This window comes from Seriola dumerili, unplaced genomic scaffold (assembly GCF_002260705.1).
Source record: "Seriola dumerili isolate Sdu_G_001 unplaced genomic scaffold, Sdu_1.0 BDQW01000409.1, whole genome shotgun sequence".
Lineage (NCBI taxonomy): Eukaryota > Metazoa > Chordata > Actinopteri > Carangiformes > Carangidae > Seriola > Seriola dumerili.
In genome coordinates this window covers 1200281-1218115 of record NW_019174664.1, presented here as the reverse complement: position 1 = coordinate 1218115, position 17835 = coordinate 1200281, and the positions used below count along the sequence as shown (strand labels likewise).

The window sequence follows — 17835 nt, the reverse complement described above, 5'->3', positions numbered from 1 at the left end:
CAACTCCCATGATCTCAAGCTATTTCATGACGTCACTCAACGCCGTCTTTTGTTAATGTTTTGATTGAGAGACCCCTAATGGCAGAAGTTATGTGTGCTTAAAAGGTGATTCACAACATCGACATAGTTTCCGCTGCTCCCTGGCAAACAAAAAGTATTGTAGTTATTGCAGGTTTAAAATGAATCTATGGGGCCACCCAATAGTTGAGTGGTTAGCAGTGAGTCCTTGGTTTGATTCCCGGCCGACTGGGCCATTTGTCGCATTTCCCCACGTTTCCTGTCCGTCCTCACTATCCCTGTCAAATAAAGGCATAAAAATGCCCTGAAAAAATGATTTATTTGACCTTTCAGTAAACCAATGTCAGTTTCAACATTCACTCTGTATCTCTTGTAAACCTCATTTTGATAAAGAATGGCTGAAGATATGAAACACAATCACATGCTGCAGGACTGAAAATAATGTAGATATAGAATTTCTTTGACCTTAAATCCATGAACACATATTATTTGCAGGACAATCTTTATATTCTGTCTGTTGAGGGATCAATTCATTTCATTTCAGAATCTGAGGTACCAGAATGAAAGATAATTTAGCGAGAGAAATACCAAACAATGGTCATATTTAGCAGCTTTTAAACACTGCCTCAGTAAATCAGCCCAATTTCTTTGTAAGTTGTGAGCCACTATTGAGAGCAGGCTTGCAATGATATGACATTGAAAATAGAGCTGACAACAGCTCATTTTGCAACAAGCCCCCGGGCAGCACCGACGAAAACTAAATGAGTTTCATCAAAAAGGAAAGGGAGCCGTTTGAAGTTGCAGTCACATAACTGGGCCAAAGCAGCAACATTCAAGCAAATACTTACAAACCTAATAATGAGGTTTTGTTATGCAGCATGACCATGGACAACAGCATAAATAGAACAAATGGTCACAGTTTAAATGTAATATTTGTGCTCATTCTCAAAACTGAATGGGGATCAAGTCAACTGTAATAATATGCCGACCATATAATAATTAAGAATATCATCACAACAGTGAATTGTTAACTTGTTACCGTCCTTTTTGCCGCTGGTTATTACTTGACAGTAACTAGAAGTGTTGCTTTCATTATTTCACAATAAATATACTTGGTACGCCAAAATTCCACAGATCATTTGACCACATTTAACGACTAAACACAGTTTGCTACAGAGATAACCTGCTGTGATATAAGAGTAACAACTTAGACGACCGAGCACAGAGAATACACCAAACACAAATATGAAAGTAAGCTACTTCTCCGAGGACTGAACTTTTTTCCATGTCATTTACAAATGAATATTTCCCGCTACTGACTGTGGACCACGGTATAAGATCTCAAAGGAGATTAAAGTGTTGAAAGTTTGCAGGACTGGGGAGCCTGGTGAGACTATACTTCTAAAAATCTATCCATGAAACCTGTCAGAGTTTGTTTACTGGGTTTTGATTTAGTCCAACAGTATACAGCAAATTTGACAGGCCGTGATCAACTCCCCGCAGATGCAATGCAGCTTTCCAAGTTGGAAGCGATTTCTTTTTCACTTTCTGTGGGTCGGGCAGACTTGACTTCAGATCTCGCGTCATTTCGGTGTAAACACAGTGTCTGTTTGCCTATAGGATGTAGCATGAGGCTGAAATTAGTCATCTTCCATGCACAACGTGCAAGGTGTGGAAGTAAATTTTCCTCCAATAGTTTTTCTCGCTCACACAATGAATCATGAATATAATTTTAGCAAATCATTTCCATCCTGGTACAGCACCGGGAACATAACAGGCCCTTCACACACAGGTGTTTTCGCTTATATTGGCTGATTAAACCTCTTCTCAGGACTGTGTGGGTTTGAGCAAACTGTGTTTGACTAACACCTGACTCTCCTGTTAGTTTTCTTTCTGCCAAGTGGTAGACAACCCTAAAAAATAAAAAAAGAAAAAAAAAAAAATGATATATATATATATATATATATATGAAGTTTTCTGACTTTGGCTAACTTTCAGCAGAATGGAGCTCCACCCAAACTCAAACAGAATAACTGAGAACACCTGTGTGGGTGTGCAGGATTTTTTAAAAGTGTAACAGTGTTGTCTCTGTTTCTCTGGTAAAATACAATTTGTTCCAAAAACCACTTTAGTAATGTAATAAGCCAATCTGAAGATGTAGGAGATATGTCTTGTTATATTTAGGAAGATATTGGGTTCAGTGTTTCCTCTAAGATTACTGTCCAGAAACTCTAGTAAATGTATTTTGTTTCAAAACGGCTTTGTCTGGAAGCTGGATCTCAATGGTGAAAAGAAAAATTTACTGTGATAAAAGTTCAGAATATCTGTATTCTCCTGTCTGATACACAGACAACCCGCATAGCTCATTATTTTTAATTAATTCCATGCTTTTTCTCCATTACTGCCACTTTCACCGATCCTGCAGCTGTCATGTCTTCCTATTGCTTTATCTTACAATACAGCATGCTACCTTTCTTACACTAAAAATGTTAAAATGTTAAATGTGCAACACTTGCAATGCCTTGTCAACTTGCTATTTCCTCATTGCACCATTTCCATCACCTACACTGTGTTCAGTACATCTTGAATGACACTTGATCGTTTGTCTATTTTCTTAGATTTCTGTTAACAATACTATTCTATTTAACAATGAAAGGACAGCTTTGTGGTTTAGTGAATGAAATAAATTGCTTCTTTAGATTGCATTGATGTGTAGTACCACTCTTAGGTGATAAAACTGCTGAATTAAAATTACCTTAAACTGTCTTTGCAGAGAAATGTTTCTATGCATTCTATAGCAATATCTAAACCTTTCAGTATGTTTTATACCGATGCATTTTTTTCCTGAATCTGCAACTAGAATTTTTCTTATTATGTCAAGTCAGTGATTTAGATCATTTCCTTGCTGAGTCAATGACAAATCTAATTATCAGAAATGTGACTTGGCCAGTGACACAGAGAACGTCCGGGGCTTACTGACCAGCTGAAACCTCTTAGATCTCCCTTCCTCCATTAAGCCTTGAAAAAAGGATCCAGCAGTGCTGAGCTTTAATGGCTTAAGGCTCCCTGTGAAATCACAACAGGGGGGGGAACCTCACTCCTCACACCATCAACCAGGAAGCACCTGAGAGGCGGAAATCATATTCACCTTGTATTCACCTCTCACTGGGCTCATAATTGCAGGAGATAGGCGTGCTCAGGGTCTGGAGTCTATTACCATACACCCATGGACAATGATTAATGACCCGGTGGGAACAAACAGCGAGTGGCTGCTCTCAAACAGTGTCCATAAGCTCATATGCCACCAAACAAAGGAGCATATGCTTCAGATATTTGCCTTTACTTCAAAAAGTTGAGAAAAAATAGGGCATGTACACGTATGTGTGCTAGATTGCATGTGCACACTGGTGTGTTCCTGCATGTGCATGTGCATGAGAGTGTACAGTCAGACTTCTGTGTGCGATCATTACCGTCATGTCACTATGATTAGATTAATCACCCTGAATGTGACCATCAATAACACTAATGTGTCTGTTTCCTAAATCTGATCTACCTTTTTAATGACTACATTGCATGACTAAATTAGTGCTGGTAATCAATCACAGGTCAATCTGTGATGAAGGCAACAGGAGTATTGGTGACAGCTACTTTAAATGACTGCAAGAATACACTATCTGAGTGGAACTTGGAGTGGATATCTATGGGTTGAGGATTATGCTGTTGTCAGAGGGTTTTTACTGGAATATCAAAAAACATTTATGACTCTTACTGGCCTGTGTGCCGATATCTAAAAAAAAAAAAAAAAAAAACGTGCTGTGCACATTCTTTTCCTCTGTAAACAACAGGGATCTTTCTGCTGTAAAGACAGATCCCTCATGGACAAGCAGCATGGCGTACGTATCTTCAACAGCAACTCACCGATGGGGCCGGTTTCCCTCCCTTTGCGGTGCAGACGAGAGTGAAATTCTGGGCTTGGTATCGACTGAATGGGGCTGGAGTATTCTCTGCCACCACCGATATGTTGTTTGGAGGTGCTGTTGAGGACAGGACAAAAGCTCTGTGAAACAACATCCCCACACACATTTGATAGACACAAAATGCAACCTCAGATATTCTGAAGCCGCTGGAAAACATCCGCTTCCCCTTGCTCGGTGCATTCCAGGAGTTATTTTGTGATGAAGTGTCTTCTTCGGGTTGTACGTATAGATGGAGCATTGGCAACAGTGACAGCAGAGCAAAGAACAAGAAAGTGAGAGCAGAGGAAGAGCAATGCTGTTGTGCACAGATGTTTAAAATAAAACCGACTAAAACAAATCCTCAGACCTGCTTTATCTTATCCACCTTATCTATTTTCAAAAGAAAGCAAGAACCCGCTGAGAGAATCTCCACTTAAAATGGTAACTGAATGGTTGGGACAGTATGTTCAAACTCCCCAGGGCGCATGTGAGTCGGATGAAGCTGATAAGGTAGAAAATCTCATACATATCTTATCACTAACCCCTCTGTCTGAATCTCTCTAGGGATCCCACCAAGTATGTCATGGTAGTGTAAAGGGAAAACATGTGAGCGAGACTTCACAGCATTATAGAGCAGCACTGGGAGGAGGAGGAGGAGGTGATGAATGGAAATCTCCCAACATCCCCCGGTAAATCAGCTGTTCAACATGCAGTGGCTGTAGTCCCGTGTACAGCGGCTTAAATACGAACGCGAACACTTCATAGACCTGATTCGGGGGATATCAAATATCAACAAGCAAGTTTTAACCGATGACACTGCAGCAGATGATGGCCAGCTGCACGAGGACCAGATGAATTTTGATGAGGCACTTTTTCAAAACACTGGCTGAGGAGGTTTTAAAATGCAGATGAGATTTTCATGTATTCCGCATATCTACCTGCCTTCTCTCTGTGAGGCTTTTTTCTTGCACCGTCGTGCATAGGCATTGAATAGTTGTATGACATATTAGCTCCCTCCAGATTTGGCAGTGCAATGTTTTAAGAATACTTCAGTTGAGCTCCAATCAGAGCGAGGAGCGTTTGTGAAATCTGTCAATGACTGCGTGAGGTGAGAGAAGGAAAGTTACTTCTGAATCTTCTGAATGCACGAGCCGCGCTTTAAGAGAGATACGGCAATAAGAAACGTCCATGCGTCACTTTTATGTCTAAATCCATCAAGCGGTTTTAAACCGACATGTCACAGCAATTAATTGATTAAAAGCAGGTGGGGGTTGGTGGGGGTTTCAGCTGCTGGCCTGGGCGCCTCCGTGTTTCCGCACCTCTTAATTGCTTATTGATGGGATTCATATGGTTGTAAATTAACCTTAGAACATTCCATTATCTTACTGACAAGCCTGTTTCAACCTGGCATATGATAAGCTGTCAGAGGTGCCTGTTCCTGACCAATCACGCTCCAGTGCTCGACACAGAAGCCGTGTCGAGTGCCGAAATGCCTCTGGTGACGTTGCGCTAATATGCAGAGACGATAAAAAAAAAACAATCTAACTTTATAGATGATATTGATTGCTCTATTCCATAAAACGGCATTATACACCACTTTGTAAAAGCTTGCTGAAGTCCAGTACATATATTAACAACACCACTGTCAGTTTTTAAAGTTCTTCAAGTGCTGCTGTACAATGCAGTTAAAAATTATGATTCGTTTTCACAACATTAGCGGCTGTGAACGCAAAGAGGGAGCGAGACTTTTGCAGCAATCTGCATTTTTTAAACACACCGAGCCACACACACACACACATTTAATTTACACAAAGCTAAGCTCACAAAATCCAATCTCATTAGATTAAAAATAATTACTGTCAAATCGCAAAGTTTACACTTGACTGATAAGTATTGATAATCCCCAGACAAGTACTTCTTCAAAGCGGTAGTAACAAGATGCTTTGTTTAGTTAGAATGAAATCACTAACACAACCTTGTAAATGCAGATAAAGAATTCCTCACAGTCAAGTTAGTTCTGGGGAGCTGCATATTGATCCTGATGCTCTATTGTTTTCTACCCTGTGGGTGAGGGTTGGTTGGGCCCCCCCCCCTAATGGGAGTCAAAGGAAAAGACGGGAGTAAGCCTTGGTGAGGTATTTGACATGATTAAAACCAGGACCTACAGTGAGGAGCAACACGACAGCCCCAGTGTAGGATTAAGATGTTTTCTGTGATGATGGAGATGGAGTCTAAGCCTTTCATACCTCATTTAATTGCATCTCTCTCTTCGCCCACTTGTTAAGGTTGAGCTAAATTTTTTCCCTTGTTTTTTTTTTTTTTTTTGGTGTGCTGCAGTTGGTTGTTTTTAAGCTGTCTGCTGGGTATGTTAAATGGGGGCGTCTGCCTCTCGGTGCAAACGCTTACTGAGGCCTGCGTACGAGTCATTTGCAAACAGCACATAAATAATTAAATTTCTCACTTGACAAGGTTACTGTCTTGTACGTTGATGCTGATATAGTGCTCATACCAAACAGGGACAGAGAAAGTTATGAATTGAAATGTGAAAAAGTCACCACAGTCAAGTTTACTAAAACAATATGTAGAAGTCTTGGGGAAAAAGAAACTTTTAGAAAAAAGTAAGAAATGTCAATATCTTTGACATTCTTCTGGTGGTTTTCTTAAAGAGTCAAAAGATTCGAGTACAGATATAAAAATTCAAAATCCTCTCCGCAGCATCTCTCCATTTCCTTTACATAATGAAAACTGCACAGCTACATGGTGTAAAGGCAAATGTCTTTTCGGCTGCATCCCTGGCATTCTGATTGCCACACACATTTTTTTTTTCATTAGAATTGATTTAAATCTTTTGGCCAACGTATGTTTTTGCTTTGGGTCTTAAGAGAGCAAAACAAAGATTTTATATATCCCACTATGTGCTTTAAGGGATATATCTTCCTCTTTATGCTGAGCAATTTCTCAAACCTTGTGGGCTCATGTTCTCTTTCAAAGGTTATTGGAATAAAGATTTATCAAGCTATAACTTCCTGAAACCTCTCAGCTTTTCACCTGACAATAACACAGTTTGGTCTTAAGACAGAAATCCTGAGATACCTTTGCCAAACACGTACTGTATGAACTGCTGGCTATACTCCATAATATTATTAAAAGCAGGACACTGCAAATATGTAAAAATGTGAGCTCAGTGGTCCCATGAGCCACTCGTTCTTTTTCCAATGTTCAGAGCGCACTTGTACACCGCTGCATTAAAAGCATTTACTTGGTCCCTGGTAGCACTACTGTGCCAGATACATCAATAATGATCTCTCTCTCTCTCTCTCTCCATCTCTCGTTTACCACCTCCTTCTTCTATATCCTCAAGCACCATTACCTTGCTATCTTTCCAAAGAAGAAAAAGAAAAGAAAGAAAGAAAAAAAAACAAAAAAAAAAAAACCTGCAAATGGGATTGGAGAATGTGCAGAACAGGAGCACGTTTAATGCTCCCAAGAGACTGCTTTCCTGGGTCTCATAATTAAGGGATTTAGAGCTCTGGAGACAGCTGGACTCACAAGAAACACTCCCAACATCCCCTTGTACTAAGCAACCTGGCCTCGAGTCCACATCTCTGGGGGTTTATTTATAGTGGAGGAAGGTGGTGTGTGTGTGTGTGTGTGTGTGTGTGTGTGTGGGGAGGAAGGCAAAGAGAAGGCACCAAGGTCATACTCGGCTTACTTGCACTGACAGTAATTCAGTGGTAAGTATTTGATGAAGCTGTATTTTTTTTTTTTTTTTTTTGAACCCAAGGGTCCCAAAGTAATCAGTATGAATTTAGAACGGTTTCACCAAGATAAATGATGATTGTGTGTGCTATTAACACAACCACTGGTGGATTAGGTGGATCACTTTCTTGACAAATGGTTTTGGACCGTGTACATAACAAGAAGTGAACTTATGACATTTGCATTATTTAAAAATCTAAATTGCATGTAGGTAAGCATTGGTTTGTGTTAGCCCAGTGATAGACTGGAGACCTATATGCATGCTGGGGTATAGGCTCCAGTCCCCCGTGTTCCTCACCAGGATAAGTTGGTACAGAAAAAGGTTGAACACCGAAATAAAGTTTCATTGTACTGCAGTAATCTTAAAAATGACATTATAGATTTAGTTTCAAATGACCTGATTCCTCTACAGGTGAAAGCTGGCATACCTAAGCAGCAGCTAATCTTTGTCCCAAAATTAAACTAGAAGTCAATTTAAATAGCAATCACAAAAGGAACATTAGTGCAGTCATTTAGCCAAAGTTTTCAATTTCAGACAGCTTACGACTGCCTGCTATTGCTGCTTTATTTTTTTTCTTTGTTTACTGCATATTAGCTTTTATGCACGACTTGTGCTTGAGTCACCAACTGTCCTGTGTGGATGCGTGCCATTTAGTCACAAAAGAACATTGGTTCTGAATGCTCCACTGCAGACGTTAGCTTCTAATAAAGCTTTCAGACACTAAATTTCATAAACATCTGTAAGGAGGGCCGTTTATTTGGATTTATTTTCATTTCCTGTTCAAAATGCACCGCTGGATTTGACTTCTCTGAAGCAGGTACAGTGAATACAGCAAGAACCACAGCTTCTTATACCCTCATGCATTCTGGGTACAAGGTCGTATATTTCAAACTGCATTGAAAGAGGGCCTCGAGGTGACACAGTGTCATCAATATGCAACACAATTTCATGTCTGAATGTGAAGAGGTTCTTTAGAGTTGAAATTGGAAATTATAGTGCAGGCCGAAAGGGACACAAGTGGACCCCAAAGAACATGTAAGAAGTATTTCCTCCCGCTTAGCGCCACGGAGAAAATATCACAGAGAGAACACAAGTGGAGGGAGAGGAGAGGCTAGAAAACACCATGCGTTAAGGTGATGTAGCACATTTCACAAGACTCTGTATACTGCCTCTTGTAGTATGATATTTATATTAACCCTTGGAGACACTTTTCTCTTTGAGTCCCCCTTCACAGAGGGGTCAGAGGTCAGGGCCCGCTACAACTCTGCATCCTTACAGCTGCCAAAGAATACACTTGCTCAGAGACACTCGTGCAGAGCATAAGCTAACGCTAGGCCACACATTTGCTTCAGTCTGTTTACTCCAGCTAAAGAGCATCTTCACAGCACCATCCAGCCACCTCACCTTGTGCCATGTGAGATGTGTTGTCCTTTTCCTTTTGTGTTTCCATAACTCATTCAGTTGTCTATACGGCTCTCCACCAATGCCACCAAGACTAATTCATGTACGTTTAGTGTACCATTCAATTACATGTTCAAGGTGAAAACAAACCTCTTTCAGAGTGACATTGGAAACTTCAGACTAAGGCTGCGTATAGCTCAACTGCGCCTATTTGTGATTGGTCCCAAACACAAAGGCGTAAGTAAGAGGTTAAGCGTGAGGAGTGTACACATAAATACCCGTGGCACACCGCTGCAAGTTAAGCAACCGGAAATTCAAAATGTTAATTGACTCTTTCACCTAATATCCATCTCAGTGGAGTCTGGGATAGAAGTTGATGGGTTCATTCCTGAGCCACTCCTGTGATCTCAACTTTACTTGTAGGCTTGAGGACATGATTCTGGCATCAAAAAAGAAAGAAAAAAAATGTACAGTGCCAGCTCTTGGCAATGCACCCAACACATGCCCCACTGCTACTTCATTTCTGCTCAAAGGCTCAAAGATTGTTCCTCACAGAGAGGTATATGTAAATTCATGTTTGTATATATTCACATACATATGCATGGGAAGCAGTTTGTGTATGTAGTTACTTCTTGTGAGTGGGAGTGACATACATGCATTCCAGAGTGAGTTAAGCTGAGTGAAACATAAAACACTGCCAAAGAGCTTATATCCCTTATTTTGAGAAGTCACACAGTTGGATGGGCTATGATTGTGGCAGTGGGGTAGATAGAAGGCAGCTGGAAAAAAACAATCAAAGTTAAGTCCTCTCAAGAGGGAAGAAAAAAAAAAACAAAAAAAAAAACGACATGTTGAAATGAGCACTGGAAAAAAGTCCCCCATACCTAAGTCGGCTCCTTTTGAAAGCCCATATTCCCCAACACGAGCGGCAGCGCGAGATAAAAGACACCGAAATGCTTTTTAATCACTTTTCTATTGTGCTTTTAGCATTTGCATTTACACCCCACCCTGTTAATTTGCATGGATTATTACTGTGCTGTCAGCTCATATCGCATCCTCCTGCCCCAGCCAACCAGAGAGCGGTAGCTGGTAGGTAAGAGAGAGGGAGGGAGAGAGGGAGAGGGAGAGAGAGAGAGAGAGGGACTCGGGTGGCTGTCAGGAAGAGGAAGGGGATGACACACAGAGACAAAAGCTTGTGTCACATTGAACAAGTTCCCCAGTTCTGATGTGCATTAATCATACCAATGTTGCTGAAAATGCAGCGAGCACATATGCTACATGCCTGTGTGCTTGGACGTGTGTGTGTGTGTGTGTGTGTGTGTGTGTTGTTAGGAGAGTGAGAAACACGTCGGAGCGTTCTTGTCTGTGTAAACAGACGGCTTCACTGATGTTTCTCTGAGCGATGACAGCTGTCTAGCAAGTGGCCTACTCTCAAGTGGACATAATATTGCAGTCTACCTGTGAAAGATATGGACCACCCACGAAGATCTAATATACACACCGCTGTTCAGAACATCTCACATGTTCATATACCATTCACCGAAAAGTAGGGGGAAAATTACACAGAAAGATCTTCCACTAAAGACACCGATTTGGGAGCTTAGACAAAATTGTTCTTTTTTTTTCTGCTGCTCTGTTCCCATATGATAGGAAATATGATATGTCACGGCTGTATATGGCTTTCCCCAGTCTCTCTCCAGGCTGCCGCACTCTGAGGGTAAACCAGGCTTGGACTTACAGCTTTGTGTTTATAATGAGGACAAGGGGGACAGAAGAGGGGATTTTGCCAGCACAGTTTGAAGGCTCAGTTGAGACAGGACAAAAGGGAAAGCTCTGTTTTTTTTTTTTTTGTGTCTCCCAAATAGCAGACAGTGGCAGATGGGACTTACCCTGTACCCAGCCCAGCATCAATTATGCTGTGACTGGCACCCTCATCCCTAAAGTCCATTTTTTGCTTAAGGGCAGGGGTTTAGGGTTGGCAATCTGTTACAATTTGGCCCCTTTACCTCTAGCCCTCTCCAGCCTCACCCATCCCCCTTTTGGCAGCTTGGTAATTCAGAAGGCATTGACACGGATGCACCTTTAAGGTCCCCAGTGCCACGGGCGTCGCAGACAAACTTCTTGATCAGGGTGGCTATGAGGCCTAGTCGTGATGTTTCTTTGTTTTCTTTTCTTTTTTTTTCTTTTTATGACACTTAATTTATAGACCAAAGGGGTAAAATGAGGCTGTAGAGTTACATGAGGCCAAAGAGAGTCGCTTGAAGTGGTGAAGTATCCATCATTCAATTCTCAATTCTGGCCCCAGACCATATGAACAATTCCCAAAGAAGTCTTAGAGAAAATCTACATCAAATGCCTGCGGCCAGACGGCCACAAGCTCCACAGATGTCGATATAGTATACACAGGATTCAGGGACAGGGAGGGGAATTCATATTTCAAGCTGACATGCAAGGGTTGTTGATGGGGCAGTTATGACCAAGACAAATGGGTGACCATGCACCAAGGGTTTCTCTTTTTAAGATGGGCAAAAAGTACAACAGAATATATTTCATTACATGTTGAACCTGTTCTGGACACTGTGGTTTATTCTTTTAAGAAAAAAGCAAAAAACTGCACAATACTTTTTAGTAAAAAAAACAAAAAAAAACTGCTTTAGCTTTTAATTAGTGAAATAGATGAATAATATCTGTTTTGCTCATCATGGTGTGAAATATGGTATACTGCTGCAATATTATGATATCCTTAACACTTTGACAGCATTTTAAAGCCATCTGTGCATTTACTCCCCCCTCCTGCATTTTCTCACAGACTTGATGAAAATACATTTGATCCAGTGCGACATCTGCATTTTTAGCAAACACGCTCCTAAACCTCTTGCTGTTCAGATAATCAGTGACAGATACCGAAACTGCCGTCACTCCGGCACACAGCACAAAAGCAATCATTTCCCCATCTATGAAACACATCTGAGAGCCATCATTAATTGAAGTGATACTATTTTAGACTATCTTATGCCTTTCTCTTCTTATTTTCTATCATAGATTTTCTTTTTTTCAAAATCTTTTTCTGTCTGAAATAAAGTGAACTGAATGACTAAGAGCTATAAATAACTGAAGAAAACAACTGATTTCAATTTAAATACCTTACACATAATAATATAGCCCCATCCAGCTCACAGTACTCATTAAAAGGTGGGTAATCACATTAATAGATATTCTGATCACACATAGTGGCATTAATTCATGTAATTACTGTGTTGTATTTTACTGAAATGCAGCCAGTAAAACTATGGAGGTGTTACATGTGTGATAGCTGTATTTTCAAGGTGACTTTTTGCCAAATAGAAAATGCATTCTCCGTGAAGATTTCACCTGTTTTTAATCCTGTGAGGAGACTTGTCAGCGAGTTTCTAAATTGACGATTGAACGTGTAAAAAAAAATCTCAGTGGGCATCTTGAGTGAATGATTTGGGCTTGAATGGCAGGTGATCAGCAACGGAACTCTGGTTTGTCTCGCGTGTTCACAAATTGAGTATTTTGAAGTTCACACAGCTCTTCCCTGTAGCAGGCTGCCGTCTTTGAGACAAGTGTTTGTGTTTTGTCAGAGCAGGAGACAATTTACCTCCATTAATGATGTGTTTGTGTAATTAAATGCCGCTACACAACTGTTAAAATAGAACTCAGAAAGTAATTTGGCAGTCGCTTCTGCATTTGTATGTTCCTATTCTGTCTCAAATCACACACAGAGGCTGCCAAATGTTTTATTTAAAACATAAAAGAGAAGCATGGTGGCCATGTTAAACTGCCCTTGTAAGGGATTTTGGGTAGGGTAAAAATCAGAACGCAGATTTCTTGGTTATGCCAAACAGCATTCTATTGTGACTTCCTCGCTTTTGTCCTGTGTTTTATTTTTCCCCTGGTTTAGCAGCCAAGACGTAACAAACTTAACAAACTCAAACATGCTCCATCTGGGCTTGAGCACTCGTTCCCTACTGTTTTTGGCAAAAAACGATGCCAAAAAAAAATGCACTATTCACTGAAAAAGTGCCCAGGAGCCATACTGTATGAATCACCCACCAACTCATGTCACATCATTACAGAGATACTCCATGCAATCACACCTATAAAGAGAAAGCATTTTGTACTTTTCATGTTTTCTATCACTTAAAAGTTTAAGGCTCTGCCAAATTTTGACCCGACTGTGCTTTAATGAGCACTTCTGAAACAGTCTACCAGTGATTCTTTAAAAGTTTATGGCATTTTTGCCTTTATTGAATAGTTGGCAGCAGAAGTAACATGAATAATGGGGATGAGGAGATGACATGTGACAAAGTCGTTCAGTCACTTGTGGTGATGGGCAAACCTTGTTGCAGGTTCTTACGTACAAAACTGGAGAAAAAAAATAATTCAAATCATTTGGCTCCTCAAATACACATGGATTGTGCCATTTAAACCACAACTAATCAACCCAGCCAAATTTTCACTTTTAAGATACTGCTTTTCAGAGCTGTTCACGCCAATCACCACTGTTCGTCTGAATCTCTCTTGATCTGCCATTATTGCGCTATTTTTTTTTTTCATATTCACCTTAGCTGACCACAAGAAAAGACAGCCTCATATAAAAGGCCTTAAACCCAGGTCAGTACTTGGTGAACAATGAGTTCTGCGGCTGAAAGAAATTTGATGAAGAAAGAGAAAAAAATGCAAAGTGGCTACCAAGAGCACAGTGTTCTCCCGTGTTAGTCAGTTCCTAAGGGACATGGACAGAAGCGGATGTCTGAAGTGTCTAACTTCACGTATTAGAGAGATAAAATGGTTCATCATGTGTGAATAATATCCCTTGTGTTGCGTTTGATTGATGGGTTCTTTCTGGTGAGTAATCCACTCTGAAAAGAATGGGAACATATAGCTGATGGCATGTTTCAACAATGTTCATTACAGTGTGCAGGCCATTAAAGCTTTTAATGGGGCTGGACTTTTCTTTCACAATTGTCAGTGAGCACTATGTAACATAACAATGTATAGAGCACTGCAGTAATCATGTGGTAGCTTTGTACTGCTACTACTCTATTGTGTTAAACTGCACTTAAGAACATGTACTGTAACGGCTGAATTATGGGAGACTTTTCCCATACAGAATGTACTAATGTTAATGTAATATATGTCCCCATATCAAGAGGGATGTTGCCATACATATCAACTATAAGGAGATATATTATTATACATAATATGAACATATATTGTCAGGTGGGATGGATATATACTTATGTAGCATGTCTACAATGTAAGCATATATACATAAACATACACATCTGTATGGGCTAGATATGTTACAATAACTAATAGATTTCATTTATAATGTTTACATTTTTTTTGTACATTTTTTATTTTAAATGTACATATATTTCATACAAGGAAATTCAATATGTGTACATATATAACATTTGCGTATGGGTACATACGTTGCCCTATCCAGTGCAGAATGTTCCTTGATGACTGGTGTTTAAAGTGCAAAATAATTTTTTTATTAGAATCAGACTTTGCAAAGCTTTGTAAACATTTCTTAACAGCAGAGCATGGAGCGTCTTCATTCAAACACGATGCATTTTGCGTTTTATAATATTCTACCATAGAAGATGTAAATACAAATGATTAGTCAATTAAAAAACATTGTGGATCCCAAATTAATGTCTTGGAGGCTTTGTATTGTAAGACTTAAAGACTTTTCTGTCAAGGTTAGAACAGTGTTGGTTATTTCACATGAGAGATTTCTGCATGTGCTGTTTTATCTATGCTCTTTTCAATGGTTTTGAAGTCAGCAGGGCTCTGTTGCAAAAAGATGAAGTCACATATTTCCTCGCACTAATAAATATTTAGCAACACTTGAACCAAAAAGCGACGACAGATGTGAGGTTGTTTGCGCGTGTTGCCAGACCACTGTCGATCAAATCTGATCGAAAACACCCATGCAGTTCCAAGCAGGAGTTTGAGTGTTGAACTCTTAATGAATAACACCTAAGGATGTTTTTTTTCCTGAAATTTAACTTTAATTGTCCCTGGCATAGTCATGAATAAGTGATGTTACAGAGAAATGGATGAATAGTTCACAGGGGCTTTAACAGCTCCAAATAAGACGTGACTCATGATTGCTAGATCATTTCATTATGTTCAAGAACTCAAGTTTAGACAATTCTCAAGTTTTATTCCAATCTATTCTTCCTCTCATTTAGTTTTCTCTGCTGCTGAATGTGGTTTCTTGTGTGGTGGTATTTGTCGCTTGACAAGAGCTTCGGCCATCGCTGTCTTTATAATACAAGAGGTTGTAATACGCCCTCTGAGCAATGCTACGTCTTTAGGGCAGATTGGAGGCTGCAGTGAGTCGCTATCAGTAAGTGGCGAAATGGGCGGTGGCTAGCTTGTTAGCATGCTAACTTCAGCAGCAGTAAAGACAAGAGTTAACATTAGCATCGTTTTCCACCGCTGGAGACCGCTCGTGGAGAGTAAAGGAATGAAGTTTGATGCTGACCTCACATCGTTTCTTTTGGACTGGCAAGCAAACAGCTGTTAATGCTATCGTTAGGAATGTAGCAATAGCAAAATTTACAAATAAACTATTTTAGCTTGTTTTCAGAAAATGTAGTTTTGGAGGGATGAAGCCCCAAACCCTGCTGTTTGGATTGCTGATGTTCTGTTCTGATCATGGAAAGAGGGATACCCTGTGCTTGGTGCACCTGCATTTTTTCTAAACTTCATCACTGTGGTGCATTTCTCAATATTTACTGGGAGCAGTAAATATTATGAATGATATTCACATTCCTCCAGACTAAAAGATAAAATCCACAAACCAAAATTGATTTAATTTCTCAAAGGACTAAACCTAGCCTGTTGATCCAAGCACTCTTCTCTGCTTTGTCTTGTAATACAACTGTTTTGTTTATCTTATCTTTTTGTTTGTTTGTTGGGCTTCAGAGGCGATTACATACATTACACTACGATGATTCAAATTGGAAGCTCAAGATAAATACACCTTATTTACAATGTATTAAGCTGTAGAAAGATTTGACGAGAATGACTCTGTCCAATGAGATATGAATAATTGGTTTGAATAACTGGTGGAAATCTTGTCTTTCCTTCGAAGAAGAAAGAAAAACTGTTTGCATTCTTTTCACACGTCAGAAACATTTCAAACATGATCCCTAGTTCCAGTCATCAAAACTGTAATTTTAGCTTTGCTCTTTAAAAAGACCTCATAATAAAAAAAAGAAATCAAAAAGTGGATGAATGAAAGACACACTGAACATCTCTCAGCATTTCTACATGTGACACAAATGGAAATCCACCATTAGGATGGAAATGACATTTGATTACTTCATGGTGACATATTACATCTCCCCATCCTCAATTATCATGAATGCAATGGTGCCAATTTTGGCCGTAGAAAATATCAGATTTACGTAGGGACTGAAAACATCTTTCATGTTCAAAATAAATTGAACTCTCATGGTGCACCGGCTCTTTTCAAACTAGAAATGATGACTAACTTCCCGGTGATGGTTGCCTCTCTCTGTGCCATAAAGAAACACTATTTTCACCTTCCAACTTCTAAACTTTTGACCATCAACTCAATCTACTGTGAAACTTTTAAAAAAGTTACCCAATAGCCAGTGCTTTATATGTACACCATAGTACACACTATCTTTGGTGTTTTTCACCATACTGATGAACTGTTCCCTACAAATTTCTCATTTTTCTATTTTGACAATTGAATCTTTGAACATGGCAGTTCAGAGAAATTGTCAAAACATCCTCTGGCAGCTAATTCTGTCATAATACTGCAGCCAAAAATCCCATTTTCTACTTGAGTTATTTCATACTCAGCAGATTGGCAAACATTCTCAATTAAATCTGAAGCTTTTGCTTCAGGACATGGTGGGTTTTGTTTCAAGGATGCCATTAATTGCTAAACTAGTTAGAAATTTAATTGACATTCCAAGGGTGATGGCAGTCATTGAATTGTCCAGCATCGTAACACTGAAAGATCAGGCTGAGAAATGTGTGAAGCATTTATGAAAGTGACAATGACAAACTAAAAGCCTCATTGAGAGCTGAAGCGTGCCCTGTTTTGTTCATCCATAGCAATAGTGAAATTCTATGTAATATTCCATTCAGCCATATATTATGTAGTAGAATAGAAGTAAAATGAGGACAAAAAAAATGGGATGAACTATAAAGTCATGGTCTGCTGTTTGATTTATGTGTTGTGGCCCTTGTTAAAGGCAGGTTAAGCAACTTTGCCATGCTGCGCTACACCTGCCGCTTCAGATTCTTTGTATAATGATCATTTTCCCAATATTCCCAGGCAGGGCCAGACCTCTCTGCAATGTTCCTCTCAATATGAAAAGGCGCAGACACAGAAAAAGACTAGGACTAACCTCATGGTGGGTGCACACTGCATTCAAGGGTCATGAATTTGCAGTTTTATGCCTTCACAACTAACTGCACATGTAAAATGCCACTTCATCACAGCACCCTGCCGCGTGAGGTTTTGATTACAGTTTTCCTCAAGTACCTCACTAGTTCCCCATACAGCACACAGTAATTAAGATGACCAGATTGCTCTGATTCACCCTGCAGTCTGGGCTTTACAACTGTGTTTGTAATTGTGGGTGTGTGATTGTGCGCATTGCCTTTGCATGTACT

At 39.8% G+C, this 17835-nt stretch overlaps 1 protein-coding gene across 3 annotated transcripts in view; it reads right to left on the bottom strand.

Annotated features, from left to right (window-relative positions):
- Positions 1-17835, bottom strand: part of LOC111233590 (immunoglobulin superfamily member 21-like) — a 173185-nt gene that overhangs the window by 25760 nt on the left and 129590 nt on the right. For all 3 annotated transcript variants that reach the window (XM_022761444.1, XM_022761446.1, XM_022761445.1), the window contains one exon: positions 3937-4052. In XM_022761444.1, coding sequence (XP_022617165.1) covers positions 3937-4052 — 116 coding nt within the window. The remainder of the gene's footprint in view (positions 1-3936; positions 4053-17835) is intronic.